Source organism: Chiloscyllium plagiosum, chromosome 28 (genome assembly GCF_004010195.1).
Source record: "Chiloscyllium plagiosum isolate BGI_BamShark_2017 chromosome 28, ASM401019v2, whole genome shotgun sequence".
Taxonomy (NCBI): domain Eukaryota; kingdom Metazoa; phylum Chordata; class Chondrichthyes; order Orectolobiformes; family Hemiscylliidae; genus Chiloscyllium; species Chiloscyllium plagiosum.
In genome coordinates this window covers 200498-214198 of record NC_057737.1, presented here as the reverse complement: position 1 = coordinate 214198, position 13701 = coordinate 200498, and the positions used below count along the sequence as shown (strand labels likewise).

Sequence of the window (13701 nt, the reverse complement as noted above, 5' to 3'; positions counted from 1 at the left end):
TACGTCACTTCGACTGCGTAGAACACACGCTTTTCCCTGCCAAGGCATACACCTGCACATGATACAGCTAAAAGGCAACCTGGGGTAGACTTTGTAAAATGTTCTGCATCGTCTGCTGGAAAATAGCAGAGGCTGATAATACCCCAAAAGGCAGTCTCATATATTGGCACAACCCCTTATGGGTATTAAGGGTTCAATATGTCTAGGAATCCTCATCTAACCACAATTGCAAGTATCATGGCTCATGTCCAGCTTTGTGAAGGACAGCCTCCCTGCCAGCTTTGTGTATAAATCCTTTAGGTGAGGGATTGGATATTTATCCAGCTGTGAAAGGCAGTTTACCGTTTGTTAAAAATTCCCACAAAGGTGAACCGACTGGTCAACTTCATAATTGGTATGACTGGTTTGCAGATTCCTTTGCTTTCCAGCCTTCAGATTTCTGCCTCTACTTTTACCAGAAAGGCAAATGGCACTGGACAGGCCTTGCAGAATTCCTTGCGGGAATTGCTTCCTGGCCAACATTCAAGGTGGCCTTGGCTCCTTTGATTGTTGCTAGGCTATTCTGAAATGCCTCCAGGTAGGTAATTAGAAGTTTACTCAGGCAACCATTTTCTAATCAAAAAGTATTGAGCCAATCTAGGTGAACCTTTCTCAAACAATTCCAACCCATCAAGCTTGATTCCTTTTACTACAGTCAGTGGTAACTGAATCAGCTGCTTCTCATAAAAGACCAGAAACAAAGTTGTATCCTTAATCTGTAAAGGTTCCCTGGTATAGGTTCTCAGTCTAGATGAGGTTTGTGCAAACTTAAGGGTTGGAGTCCAGAATGAATTTTGTTAAAGACCAGGATCTGTGATCACTGGAACTATCACACTGGTATCAGCTTCCATTAGAACTAGGTGACTATTTAGTCAGGCATTTTTTGATTGGTTCTGATTTGAATATTGCTGAGCAATTTAACTGTTCCAAACCAGATGTAGGTGGACTTTCCAGGGTGTTCACTCTCCTGGATGGATTAGATGAGATTCCCTACAGTGTGGAAACAGGCCCTTCAGCCTAACCAGTCCACACCAACCCTCCGAAGAATAACCCACCCAGACCCATTTTTCTCTGACTAATGCATCTAACACTGTGGGCAATTTAGCATGGCCAATTCACCTGACCTGCACATGTTTTGGATTGTGGGAGAAAACAGGAGCACCCGGAGGACACCCACACAGACACGGGGAGGCCGTACAAACTCCACAGAGAGTCACCTAAGGCTGGAATCAAACCTGGGACCCTGGTGCTGTAAGGCAGCAGTGCTAACCACTGAGTCACCATGCCAGCCTATGTGCTCTCTTTGGCAGTTTAGATCTAGTGGGACTCTTCTGCTGACTTGAGATCACATACCAGAAACAACTACAATGGCTTGCTGGTCCAGATCCTGAAGAAAATGTTTAAAGTTTGGCTGAGGTTTGGCTTTGTTTTGGGGTTTTGCTGTGGTTTGACCGAGAGTCCCTCTGTCCAGGACAATGTGTAATTGTCTTCACTTAAGTCATGTTCCCCAAGCTCAGTCGGACTAGTGACGGTTTCTATTTCCATCGGAATACCCTGCAACTCGTGCTCTACCTGCTAGATTTTCCAACGGTAAAGTCAGTTGTAGTGCATGTTTGAAATCTAGTCAGGCTTCAGCCAATAGGCACTTTTCCATAGTTACATAATTTATCCCACATACCAAACGGTCCCTCAGCATCTCATTAAGGGGTAAACCAAAATCACATACCTCTGCCAGTTGTCTTAACCTCGTCAAAAATCTGGACACATCCTCCTGATTCTCAAATTGCCAAGTAAAATTGATAGTATCTCAGAATTAGAGGACGCTTAGAGATACAATATTCCTGAACTAAATCTGTCAACTCTTGAAAGAGTTTAGTATCTGGTGCCTCAGGGAAGGTCACTATCCTAATAACCAAGAAAGCTGCGCGTTCACAAGCTATTAGGAGAATTTTTCATTACTTTTCACCTGCCCCAATGTTATTTACTCACATTCTTTCCACATCCTGGATTAAGTCTTCAACGGCAGGATTGAATGAGTCAAACTTTAAATAATGGCTTGATGCCAGAAACGCTTACCCCAACTCAAAGATGACAGTTGCAAGCAAATTTCTTCAGTCATGTGCTTTTCTCTTGACACCACTGAAATAGCTCCACAGATGCTGGAATCCTGTCACCAAGTCACCCCTTATTTACAGGTGGTGAGTCCTTGATACTGATCCAGATCCCTCAGAGCTAGCTCACAGAGTGAACAGAACCTCTGACACTCCTGTGTTTTTTTATATGTCTTTTGTTAATTTTTTTCTTTTTTCTCCTTTTTTTCTTTTTTTTTGCTTTGTGATCAAATCTGCTGTTTATATTTTTTTCTTAAACTCCCACTCTACCACCTAAGTGCGGTAGTGCTTATTTTATCCCCAGCACCCATGGTGTGTGTGTGCAGGTGTGAGACACAGTGGAAGACACAAAGTGGGTCGACGCCGCGTGCTCCTTCTCCAAGGACACCCGGGCTCTAACGTAACCGCGGAAGAGGGGCAGGCAGTCGGCCTTAACGACCTCCTCCACGGCCCGCTGCCTGGACCTGTTAATGGCCAGTTTGGCCAGGCCCAGGAGCAGACCCACGAGGAGATCTTCAGACCTGCCCTCCTTCCTCCGTACCGGGTGCCCAAAGATCAGGAGCATGGGACTGAAGTGCAGCCAAAAAGAGAGGAGGTGGTTTTTAAGAAAATCAAAAAGGGAGTGCAAACGCCCCACACCCAATATACACGTGGTCCACGGACTCCACAGTGCCACAGAACAAGCGATTGGGCTGGGAGTCCATGAACCACCGCAATCTGCGGTTGCAGGGGACTGCTGCGTGCAGCACCACTCCTGTTTATATCTGTCAGCCGGGGCTCCCTGATTGGACCAGTTTAACAGCCCCAGTCAGAGAGTTCATATTCTGTGAGGTCCACCTGGCTGACTTTGTTACAATCACTACACAGATACTGCCAGAACTGCTTGGTTTCCCAGCAATGTATGTTTCTGTTCCTTAAAACCTACCTCTGAACAAGCGGTTGGTTATCTATTCATGTATCTCCTCATATAGCTGCCAAATGTTTGTTCTCATTATGTTCTTATGAAGAACTTTGGAACCTCTATGCTAAAGGTGCTATATAGATGCAGGTTGTGGTTATAATAAGCACTGCCTTGTTTTAAAGGTGGAGCCTGTACTGTGAAATCTTAATGCAGCTCTGTTTCACAACCTGAAACAGTTCGTCACTGAAGCTGGTTTGTTTTCAGGCCTGAGACTTGGAGCTTCCTCAATATTGTGAAGTCTGGTGGCAGTTTCTAGCATTGCTGTAAAACAATGAGGATGTGGCTGATCTGAAACTGTCAGCAATCTCACAACGCGCTGACTAATTGTGAAGGTTTGTGACTTCCTTTTGCAGTATCTCTGCCTGTTTTTGCTCAGTTGCTTTGTACAAATGCTTTTTAAAACAATCTGAGAAATTTTCTGTATGTAGTATTGGGGATCTGAAGCATTTGCATCGTGTATTTGTGAAGTGCAATTCTCTGCCCATGCTATTTTTGGACAGAAATGTTTCAGAGACACTTAAAGGGTTAATTTAGCAGCGCTGAATTTGCGGAATTGGAGCTGATATTGGTGTTTTCTACCAGTGCAGTGGCTTGTGCTTGAGGCTCTCCTTCTGCTCTCAGAAAGCAGCTGTTCGCAGTATCTTGTTTATATTTTTGACTTTCCTCTTCTGGCACACAGAACCTTCACGGAGAGAGAGGACCATTTTGTAAGAGTTTGGGTCACACACTGACTCTGATCATCAATTTGTTACAATCTGGACCACGTGAGGTGAGTAATGTGAGCCTCGTGTTGGTGTGTTCATGTGTCTGTGTATGTGATGTGTGTATTTATTTCTGTGTGTATCTTTCCGTAAGTATAATGTCACCAAGCATTTGTATATGTGCTTTTCCTATAACTGACCATTCTAATGGGTTAATTTAAAAATGTATTCCAGATCATTTTAATTGATCCGCAATTGCACCGGGGAATTCATTGATACTGACTGCATCCAGGCAATGGGGAGGGTACGACTTGTGTGTCAGCTCTGATCTGGAAATGCCACATCTTCTGATGACTGTTTCCAAACTCTCATGCTTCACATATTTGGCATTCTCCTGGGAGAGCGGATCGAAACCAATAACTCATTCTATGGGGTGGAGTTGGTAATTAGGATCAGCACCCTGATTTAAGGTCAATATTTGGAGTCACAACCTGGAATGAGATCATAGCATGGCTGGTATGGGGTCAGGCATTGGGGTCTGTGTCCTGCTGGCATTGAGATTTGGTTATGAATCCTGATGGGGTTAAAATTTGAGGTTTGATTCCTAATTTGTGGATGGTATATGGGGTTTTGGTGAAAGAGTTTTGTAAACTCCTGGTGACTAATTCAGTTACTGACTGGGTGACGTGTTAAACTGCACAAGGATCGTCTGATTGTTAATGATCCATTTACAACCAGATCCGGTTGAGAGGAGTGTACTGGGATGAAGGGGTCAACCTCAGGCTGCAGTTAATTGGAACTGTCTTCAGAGATCCCACTGGATTGTGATAAGAGTCTAGCTTTCCTTGTGCGTTGTCCTGTTTATAAATGTCAAATCTCTAGAGAAACCAAATCCATGGGCTATAAATAAGAATCCTGAAAGTAGACACGAGTACACCCAGGAGTGAGTAGGTCAGCCAGAGGATTGAGTGACAGTTCTTTATGCCTCTTCAACCTTTCAGTGTCAGCCTCTGCTGTTCCCCTTCCAATATTCTTTCCTCAGTCTTCAAATGAAGTGTTACTAGGGGAACACTTTGGGACTAGTAATCATAATTCTATTAATTTTTAAATAATGATGGTAAAGGATAAGCCTTCCATAAAAGTTAAAGTTCTTAATTGGAGTAAACAAATTTTAATGATATGAGACAAGTACTTTCAAAGGTTGATTCAAGTAGACTGTTTGCAGGTAAAGGGACAAGTGGGAGGCTTTCAGAAGTGTGGTAACAAGAGATCAGAGGCAGTATGTTTCATTTAGAATGAAGGGCAAGTCTGGTAAGAATACGGAACAATGGATGAATAAAGATATTGATATTCTTGTCAAGAATAAGAAAGAGTCATAAATTAGATACAGAAAACTGGGGTCAAATGAATCTTGAAGAGGATAAGAGTGTAGGGGATTCTTAAGAGGGAAGTCAGGAGGGCAAAGAGGGGATATGAGATAGCCTTGGCTTTTACTAGTACATTAAAGATTTTACTAGTACATTAGAGATTTTACTAGTACATTAAAAGCAAAAGAGCAGCTAGAGAGAGAATAGGGGCCCTTTAAAGATCAACAAGGTCATCCATGTGTTGAACCTTGGGAGATCGGAGCGTTACTACATGAATATTTCACATCAATTTTTATGGTGGAGAAAGAAATGGAGGCTAGAGAATTCAGGGCAACAAATATTGATGTTTTGAAACCAGTTCACATTCCAGAAGAGGAAATGCTGGAGAAAACATAAAGGTGAAGGGTATCCCAGGACATTGTGGGAAGTGAGGGAAGAAATTGCAGGACTCCTAGCAGAAATAATTGTATCATCTATAACCATGTGTGAGATGCTGGAGGGCTGGAGCATGGCTAATGTTGAGCCTTTATTTAAGAAAGTCTGTAAGGAGAGGCCTGGGAACGAAAGACCTGTGAGCCTGACATTGGCAGTTGGTAAGTTGTTGGAAGTGATTCTGAAACATATGATTTATATGCATTTGGAATGGCAAGGACTGATTAGGGATAGTCAGCATAAATTTGTGTGGGAGAATTATGTCTGACAAACTTGATTGAGTTTTTTGAGGAAGTAACCAAAAAGATTGATGAGGGTAGAGCAGTAGATGTTGTTTACATGGGCTTTAGTAAAGCCTTTGACAACGTTTCACATAGAATCATACAAAGTTAGATCACATGGGATTCTGGGGAAGCTTTCCAATTGGTTAGAAAATTGGCCTGACGTTAGGAGGTAGAGGGTGGTGGTGGGGGGGTTGTTTTTCAGACTTGAGGCCTGTGACCAGCAGTGTTCCACAGGGATTGATTCTGGGCCCAATATTGTTTGTAATTTAATTAAATGATTTGGGTGAGAATCTAAGAGGCAAAGTTAGAAAATTTGTGGATGACACCAGAATTGGTGGGATAGTGGACAGTGAAAATGTTTATCTAAGAGCACAACAAGATCTTGATCAGCTGGGCCAACGAGCAAGGACTGGCATATGGAGTTTAATTTAGATAATGCGAGGTGTTATATTTTGGTAAGACAAACCAGGGCAGGACTTACACAGTTCATGGTAAGGCTCTGGGGAATGTGTAGAACAGGGAGACCTAAAGGTTCAGGTATATAATTCTTTGAAATTTGCGTCACAGGTAGATAAGGTGGTTAAGAAGGCGTTAAGCATTGTTTGCCTTCGTTGCTCAGACCTTAGAGTTCAGGAGCTGGGACATGTTGAGACTGTACAGGATATCAATGAGGCTTGTTCTGAAGTACTGTGTCCAGTTCCGGTCGTCCTGTTATTGGAAGGATATTATTAAAGTGGAGAGGGTTTAGAAAACATTTGCCAGAAGGTTGACAGGAATGGAGGTTTTGGGTTATAAAGTAGGCTGGATAGGTAAGGACCTTTTTCCCTGGAGTGTAGAAGGTAGAGGGGTGACCTTATAGAGGTTTATAAAATCCTGATGGGCATACATAAGGTGAATACCAAGGGGCTTTTCCCTTGGCTGGGGGCAATCAAAACTAGAGAGTATACTTTTAAGGTAAGAGGAGACTGTTTTTAAAAAGGACATGAGGGGTAACCTTTTTACACCCGGAGTGGTTCGTGTTTGAAATAGACTGCCAGAGGAAGTCGTGGATACATGTACTGTTACACTTATCCAAATGTCTTTTAAATGTTGTATGATTAGGAAAGGTTTGGAGGGATATGGGCCAAATGTAGCAAGGGGGGGCTAGTTTAGTTTGTGAACATGGTTGGTGTGGACTAGTTGGAATGAAGGGTCTGTTTCCATGCTGTATGACTCTATTAAACAGGAGAGCTCTTATTTTTAAGCTGTGTTCCCTCACTCACCTCCTAGGGATAGACATAGATCATTAAGCCTCTCAAATCTCTCCCACACAAGCATGGAATTTCTATTCGATCAAATATCTATCAAACTCAGCCTTCGCTGCTCTGTGGAGAAGATATTTCCAAATACTTCCTTATCTCCACCTGAAAAGAAGGGCGCACATGTTTAAATGGTGTCCCCCAGTTGTCCACATGTGGGGAATATCCTTTCAGCACCCACCTTGTTAAGACCTCTCGGGGTTGATTACATCTCAAGAAGATCACGTCTCATTCTGTAAACTCCATTGAGTACAGGCACAAACTGCTCAACATTTCTACATTGGATAAACCCTTCATCTGTGTTTCTTATTACACTGCTTGGCTGCTGCACTTCCCTTTCACAGTAGTGACCCTATCTTGCATCTCCCTTGGTACCACGAAAGCCAGAGTCATAGTCTCAGGTGCTTCCACTGTGTTAGGAGGAATGCAGTTGCAGTTAGTGTACTGACTGTTATGGACCAGGCCAGACCCCCTCAAAACATTTCAAGAAGGTAGCCCAGACTCTAACTTTGCTGGTTGTTTTAAGCAGGTGTAAGGCGGATATTCCAGGAAGGATGCAGTTGGTTCAACCACTTAGTTTTGTATAAAATAGAATTTATTTACAATACTACAGAATGAAACACAAACAGATGAGAACAGAATACAGAATAACGTAACCTCTCCGAAAACCCAACAGGTCATCCTAACTTAATGAAGTTGTTCCAATACTTGGAATAATCCCCACAAATACCCCTGGGTACAGAAGGTAAAATTAAACACAGGGTCTTACAGGAGAGATGTCAGAGTGAGAGGAGGATCAGCATGGACATGATTCTTTGGGTTCAGCAGCTTTTTCAACTGCCTGACTGCTTTCAGACCAAACCAAACCAGAGAAAAGCTGAACTGCGAGAACTGGCCACCCCCTTTCATTGTACAAGTGTTTTTTAAACTTAAATGCCTGTTGCCTGAGGCAGTATCTGTCAGCTATAATCAAATTGGCCCCAAAACTCTTTAAATTTAGACTTTCCGGAATCTGTGTCTTTTATGACCTCTCTGAAAAAAAACCAAGGACACCATAACCTTGTTAAAGGAGCAGGCTTGCCATAGTCATGCACCTCTACCTCCACCTCTGTTTAAATGCCTTCAGATGGCAATCATTAAACACACATCACGTAAAGCATGGTGTCAGAGTAATACAGCTGAAAATGTATGGTAGTCCTTATGGTGTCCCTCACATCCAATTTTATCTACAGCTTGCCTCACACTGTTCTAAAATAACTCACTACTCACTGGATAGCTGCCAAAAAGCTTGCCTTCCCTACACTTGTGCTATCTTTAAAAACCCATTGTGCATCTGGGCAAGCTCCTTCAGTTCGAAGCTGCACTGCGTGCTTTCTGACATTTGACCTGACATGGCAGACGGGGGAAATGAGTGCCCCACTTTACAGGAGTTCCTCCTGGACAGGACATCCTCTTCCCCTAGAACTTTCAGCAGATGTCATGACACCAGATTATGCCACCTGAGGTCAGTGCAGATACTTAAACAGAAAGCTTGACATGATTTTAACAGGCCTCCATCCAGTAAACGGGGCTAGTTTTCAGACAATGGACCTTGGCATGGTAAGTCAAGAGTAGCTTCCAATATTAGTCCAGGGGCTTAGACACAATCAGTGAGTATTGAGACCATCATTGTCTGGATGCTCTTATAAGGGAGAAGCTGAATGTTAGGCTGCCCAAAACCCATCTTGAATCTTTCTGCTCTATGTGAGCTGTTTTCCTCTTGGAATGAGAGAGATAAAAGTGGGTTGCACAGTTGTAACATTAGATCCTGGTGGGGAGGTGTCCTGAGTGGCTGAGAAGGCAGTGCAGAGGGCATGCAGGGTCACTGCTGAAAGGGAGTGGGCAATGAGAGCAAATGGGGAAGATGTTGTAGGCAATACTTACAGTGATAGAGCATGAGCCTTAGTGAGACAGGAGTAATTTTGCTGAGATAGAGTGAGTGTAAGATATCAGAGAAGATGGTGGTATTTACCCTGGTGGAGAGGAGAAGAATATTGACCTTCTTATGTTGCTGGGCATTTCTCTAGATGACTGAGCCTGTACTGACCAGGTGGCAAGCTCAGATCTGGCTGGGTATGGTCTGGTGTCATGACCTCCACTGCTGGTCCTAGGGGAAGAGGATGTCCTGTCTCTGTACTATCCTGACCAGGTTGCAGCAAAATGCTCTAGATGTCACAACTGACCTCGATAGACTTGTTGTCAGATTCTGCAACAAATCCTGCCATAGCTCATATCACTCAGACCCTAGAATATCCAGGCCTGAGAGTTTGCACAACCGAAAGATGATCTCATTAAAAATAGGGCTGGCTAAGGTGCTTCCATGAAAGTATCTCTGCTGAGACAGGTGAAATGTATTCTCAAGCAGTGTCAACATGTACAGAAGCTCGGAAGTTGTCATCATCAGCTAAAGGATATTCAAGGAGAGGATATGAGGCTTTGCATTACGTCGAGAGACTTTCCAAGGCTGAATGAAAACATTAGATTGTGAAGAAGAGAAAAAACATTTGCAGCAAAGGCCACAGAAAAAGCAAGGGCAAAGAACAGGATGTAAATCCTGTGGAGATCATCACACAAAAGAAACGGGGAAAGCAGGGCTCCATCTGCAAGGAACAGCTGAAGCTGAGAGCCCAATGCAGTGGGGTTGCAAAGACAGAAACATAGCACAGTATAGGCCCTTGGGCCCTTGATGTTGGGCCAATCTTTTCTCCTACTCAAAGATCAAATTAACCGAAAATACCCTACATCTGGAGTTTCAGGTGGTGAACATTTTAAAAAATCACTCAGAAGTAGAGATTTGTATAAATCCAAAGGATCTGAATAAAGCCTTAAATAGATCTCACTATTCATGCCACCGTTGAAGAAGTTTTACCACAAGTTGCCAAGACAAAGGTTTGGGTTCGGATGTTCAATGAAAACTGCAGTTTTCTAACTACATTTTGGACAGCATTTGGGAGATACCGATGGTTCTGCGCATGTTGATATTTCCACTGCTCCAGAAGAGTATCGCTGTGGAAACCATGAGCCAGTCATTGATCTTCCTGGAGTGAAAACTGTTGTGATAATCTGCAAGTCCATCGATGTGGAGACACAATGGAAGAAACCATTACAGATCATGATCAGAATCTAGAGAGACAGTGACTGCCAGAGAGAGCTCACCAGATGAACAAGAAATAATTGCAGCAGAGGATACTGACTGGTCAACTTCATCACTCATGTCTGTTATAAAGACCACTTTTCGTTACCTTTGTTTAGTCCACAGTCCAAAAATAAAAGAAGGAGACTGTGCAAACAACTTTTAAAACCATGTTTACTGGAGTATACTGTGAGTTGAATACGATATTGCTTCCTCCTGGAACAAGGACAGCTAAGGCAGACACTATGAACACAATGGGTTCTGAACAAAAGGAAAACTGCTTAGCCACAATGTTCTGATTAGCTCCTGAACAGGTGACCATGGCTTGTGAGGAGGCAATGCAGCAAAGGACCACTGAGACTGCAAAGAGAAGCATCAAGCAGTCTCTCTTTCTCTGGGTTTCTGTCTTGTTTGGAGACATCCATTATTTTCTTCTTAAATACAGAAACTTGATGAATGTTTTCTTTTCAACTAAGATCATCGGTTGGGTCAACTGAAGACTTTGAATGTTTGATTAAATATTTTCCCATTTGTGACAACTCTGGAAATGGAGCTTGATTTCCAGCACACTATCCTCAATAACAACCTCCACCAAACAGAGTCCACCTGTCAACCAATCAACAATCTCCTCCCATGCAGTATAAATGTTGGTGTTTCCCTTACAAATTTTCTGAATGAGTTCATGATGAATAGATTTGACAAATTGTGCCTTTGTTCAGTAATTCAAACATCGAGTAATGACAATACCAGTGCTGGGGCACAACAGCATCAATGACGAAGTCACCTTGCAGTCATGTGCCAGCAAGATAGGACTTCTGTCAGCTCTTATACAGCAAGGACAACCAGCTGTATTTGTATCCAGGACAGGTTAATGCGAACTGAACAGTATTATGCTCAGATTGTGGAAGAGTGCCTGACTATTGTCCTTGTCTGTACTCATTTTAACTAGTATCTGTGTGGGAGAAGCAAAGTAACTGGGGAGTTTGACCACAACAACACTCAGAACAGCTTCTCAAACCCCCTCCACCTGCTGCAATCATCTGCAAAGAATGTTTCTTTGTGCGCTGAGATATCACCTGGACATGGCAAGGAAAACAGATGTACATGCCAACATGCCATCAAGAACAAAGCTCCAAATGAAAGTTATTATGCTGAGGTAGTGTAAACATTTCCAGATTCAATGAGAGGCGACAACTCTACAGGCTCAGGAAATCATCAAGCCAGCAGAGACATTGCATCTGAAAGACAAGAATCTTGTTTAAGTCAAGCAAACTACACAAGATACAACTCTCTAACTGCTGCAGGAAATTGTGATGGAAGTTGGCTGAAAGCATTAAGGATATGTCTGATGATCTAAAAGAGTATTAGGCAGATGGGGGTGAAGTGATAACCCAAGATGAGTCATTATTCCTGACGGGATGCCAAAACAGAAGCTGAATTGCATCTATGCAAGCCATTAAGGAATTGAGTCTAGTCTGAGGAAGGCAAAGAAGTGCTCTACTGGCCAAACATGAGCAATGAATTCAAGGACCATTTTGACCAATGCAGAGGTTGTAATGAATATCAAACTAAACAAGCTAGGGAACTACTGGTGATTAAATACCATGGATGAAGCTTAATGTATACATAGAACCTAGAAAATAGACTTCTTCTCTCATACAAGAACTGTTTATCTCATCATTATCAGACTATTCTGACCATTGGGAGGGAGACCAGCTGACTTCAACAACTACCAGTGAGATTAACTAATACCTGAGAACAACTCTTCAGGATGTGATTGGCAACATTTGCTCTCAATTCGGGAGGAAAATATTCAGCTCTTTCATCAACGATTGGAAAATTCAACATCACATCATCTCTACATTAACCCTAGTCAAATAGAAAGGCTGAAGCAGCTGAGGTAAAAATCACCAAAGGGATCATAAGGAAATTGAACAGATCGGGCATAAACCTGGATGGGCACAGGACGAGAATGGGCTGACATGATGGTTGCATCGGGAGATGGTAAAGGAATGGGAATAGGTGGTTGGTGGTGTGGTGGCTGGGGCTAAGGAATCATTGAATTCTCCTAGATAGCCTGGTACACCAGGACATTGAAAAACAGGCAGAGTTTTGGGCAAAAGCAGAAATCACTGGAGAGACTCAGCAAGTCTGGCAGCATCTGTGGAGAGAAAAGCGAATAAATGTTTCAAGTCTGGTGCTCCAAGAGGTTAGTCATGGCTCACGTCAACACCCGCAGACCAAATTGCCTTGATCCTTCGCAATACCCCTAACAGCACAACAGGTCCACAACACAAGCCATCTTCCTGGCCCTATACTCATCCCTAAAACATCTGGATAACAAGGATACCTATGTCAGGCTCCTACTTATTGACTACAGCTCTGCCTTCAATGCCATAATTCCAAACAAACTCATCTCTAAACTCCAAGACTGAGGTCTCGGCTCCCCCCACTGTAACTGAATTCTTGCCTTCCTGATCCATAGACCATAATCTGTAAGAATAGGCGACACCTCCTCCGCAATAATCCTCTAAAACCAGTTCCCCACAAGACTGCGTACTCAGCCCTCGACTGTACTCTTTACACAATCATGACTGTGTGGCCAAATTCCACCCCAACTACACTTACAGGTTTGCTGATGACACCACCATTGTAGGTTGGATCACAAATGATGATGAGACATAATACAGATAAGAGATTGAGTGCTTAGCAACATGGTGTAAAGCCAACAATCACTCCATCAGTGCCAGCAAAATGAAGGAGCTGGTCATTGACTTCAGGAAGTGGGGTGGAGGGCACACCCCTGTCTGCATCAATGAAGCTGAGGTGGAGATACCTGAGAGCATCGAGTTCATGGCAGTGATGATCACCAACAATCTGTCCTGTCCACTATATCTCCACCTCAGCTTCATTGATGCAGACAGGGATGTGCCCCACTTCCTGAAGTCAATGACCAGCTCCTTCATTTTGCTGGCACTGATGGAGTGATTGTTGGCTTTACACCATGTTGCTAAGCACTCAATCTCTTCTACCTCTTCCCACCCTACCTCCTGCAAAAATGGCATCCCACATTCCCAATTCCTCCGCCGTATCTGCTCCCAGGAGGAGCAGTTCCACCACAGAACACACCAGATGGCCTCCTTCTTTAGAGACCGCAATTTCCCTTCCCACGTGGTTAAAGATGCCCTCCAAAGCATCTCGTCCACATCCCGCACCTCCGCCCTCAGACCCCACCCCTCCAACCGCAACAAGGACAGAACGCCCCTGGTGCTCACCTTCCACCCTACCAACCTCCGCATAAACCAAATCATCCGCCGACATTCCCCCCACCTCCAA

General features: G+C 43.4%; 1 protein-coding gene across 1 annotated transcript in view; it reads left to right on the top strand.

Annotated features, from left to right (window-relative positions):
* Nucleotides 1-8777: 8777 nt before the first annotated feature.
* LOC122563846 (cytospin-B-like) overlaps nucleotides 8778-13701 on the top strand; it is a 37159-nt gene continuing 32235 nt past the window's right edge. Inside the window, exon 1 of the mRNA XM_043718037.1 lies at nucleotides 8778-8792. Coding sequence (XP_043573972.1) covers nucleotides 8778-8792 — 15 coding nt within the window. The remainder of the gene's footprint in view (nucleotides 8793-13701) is intronic.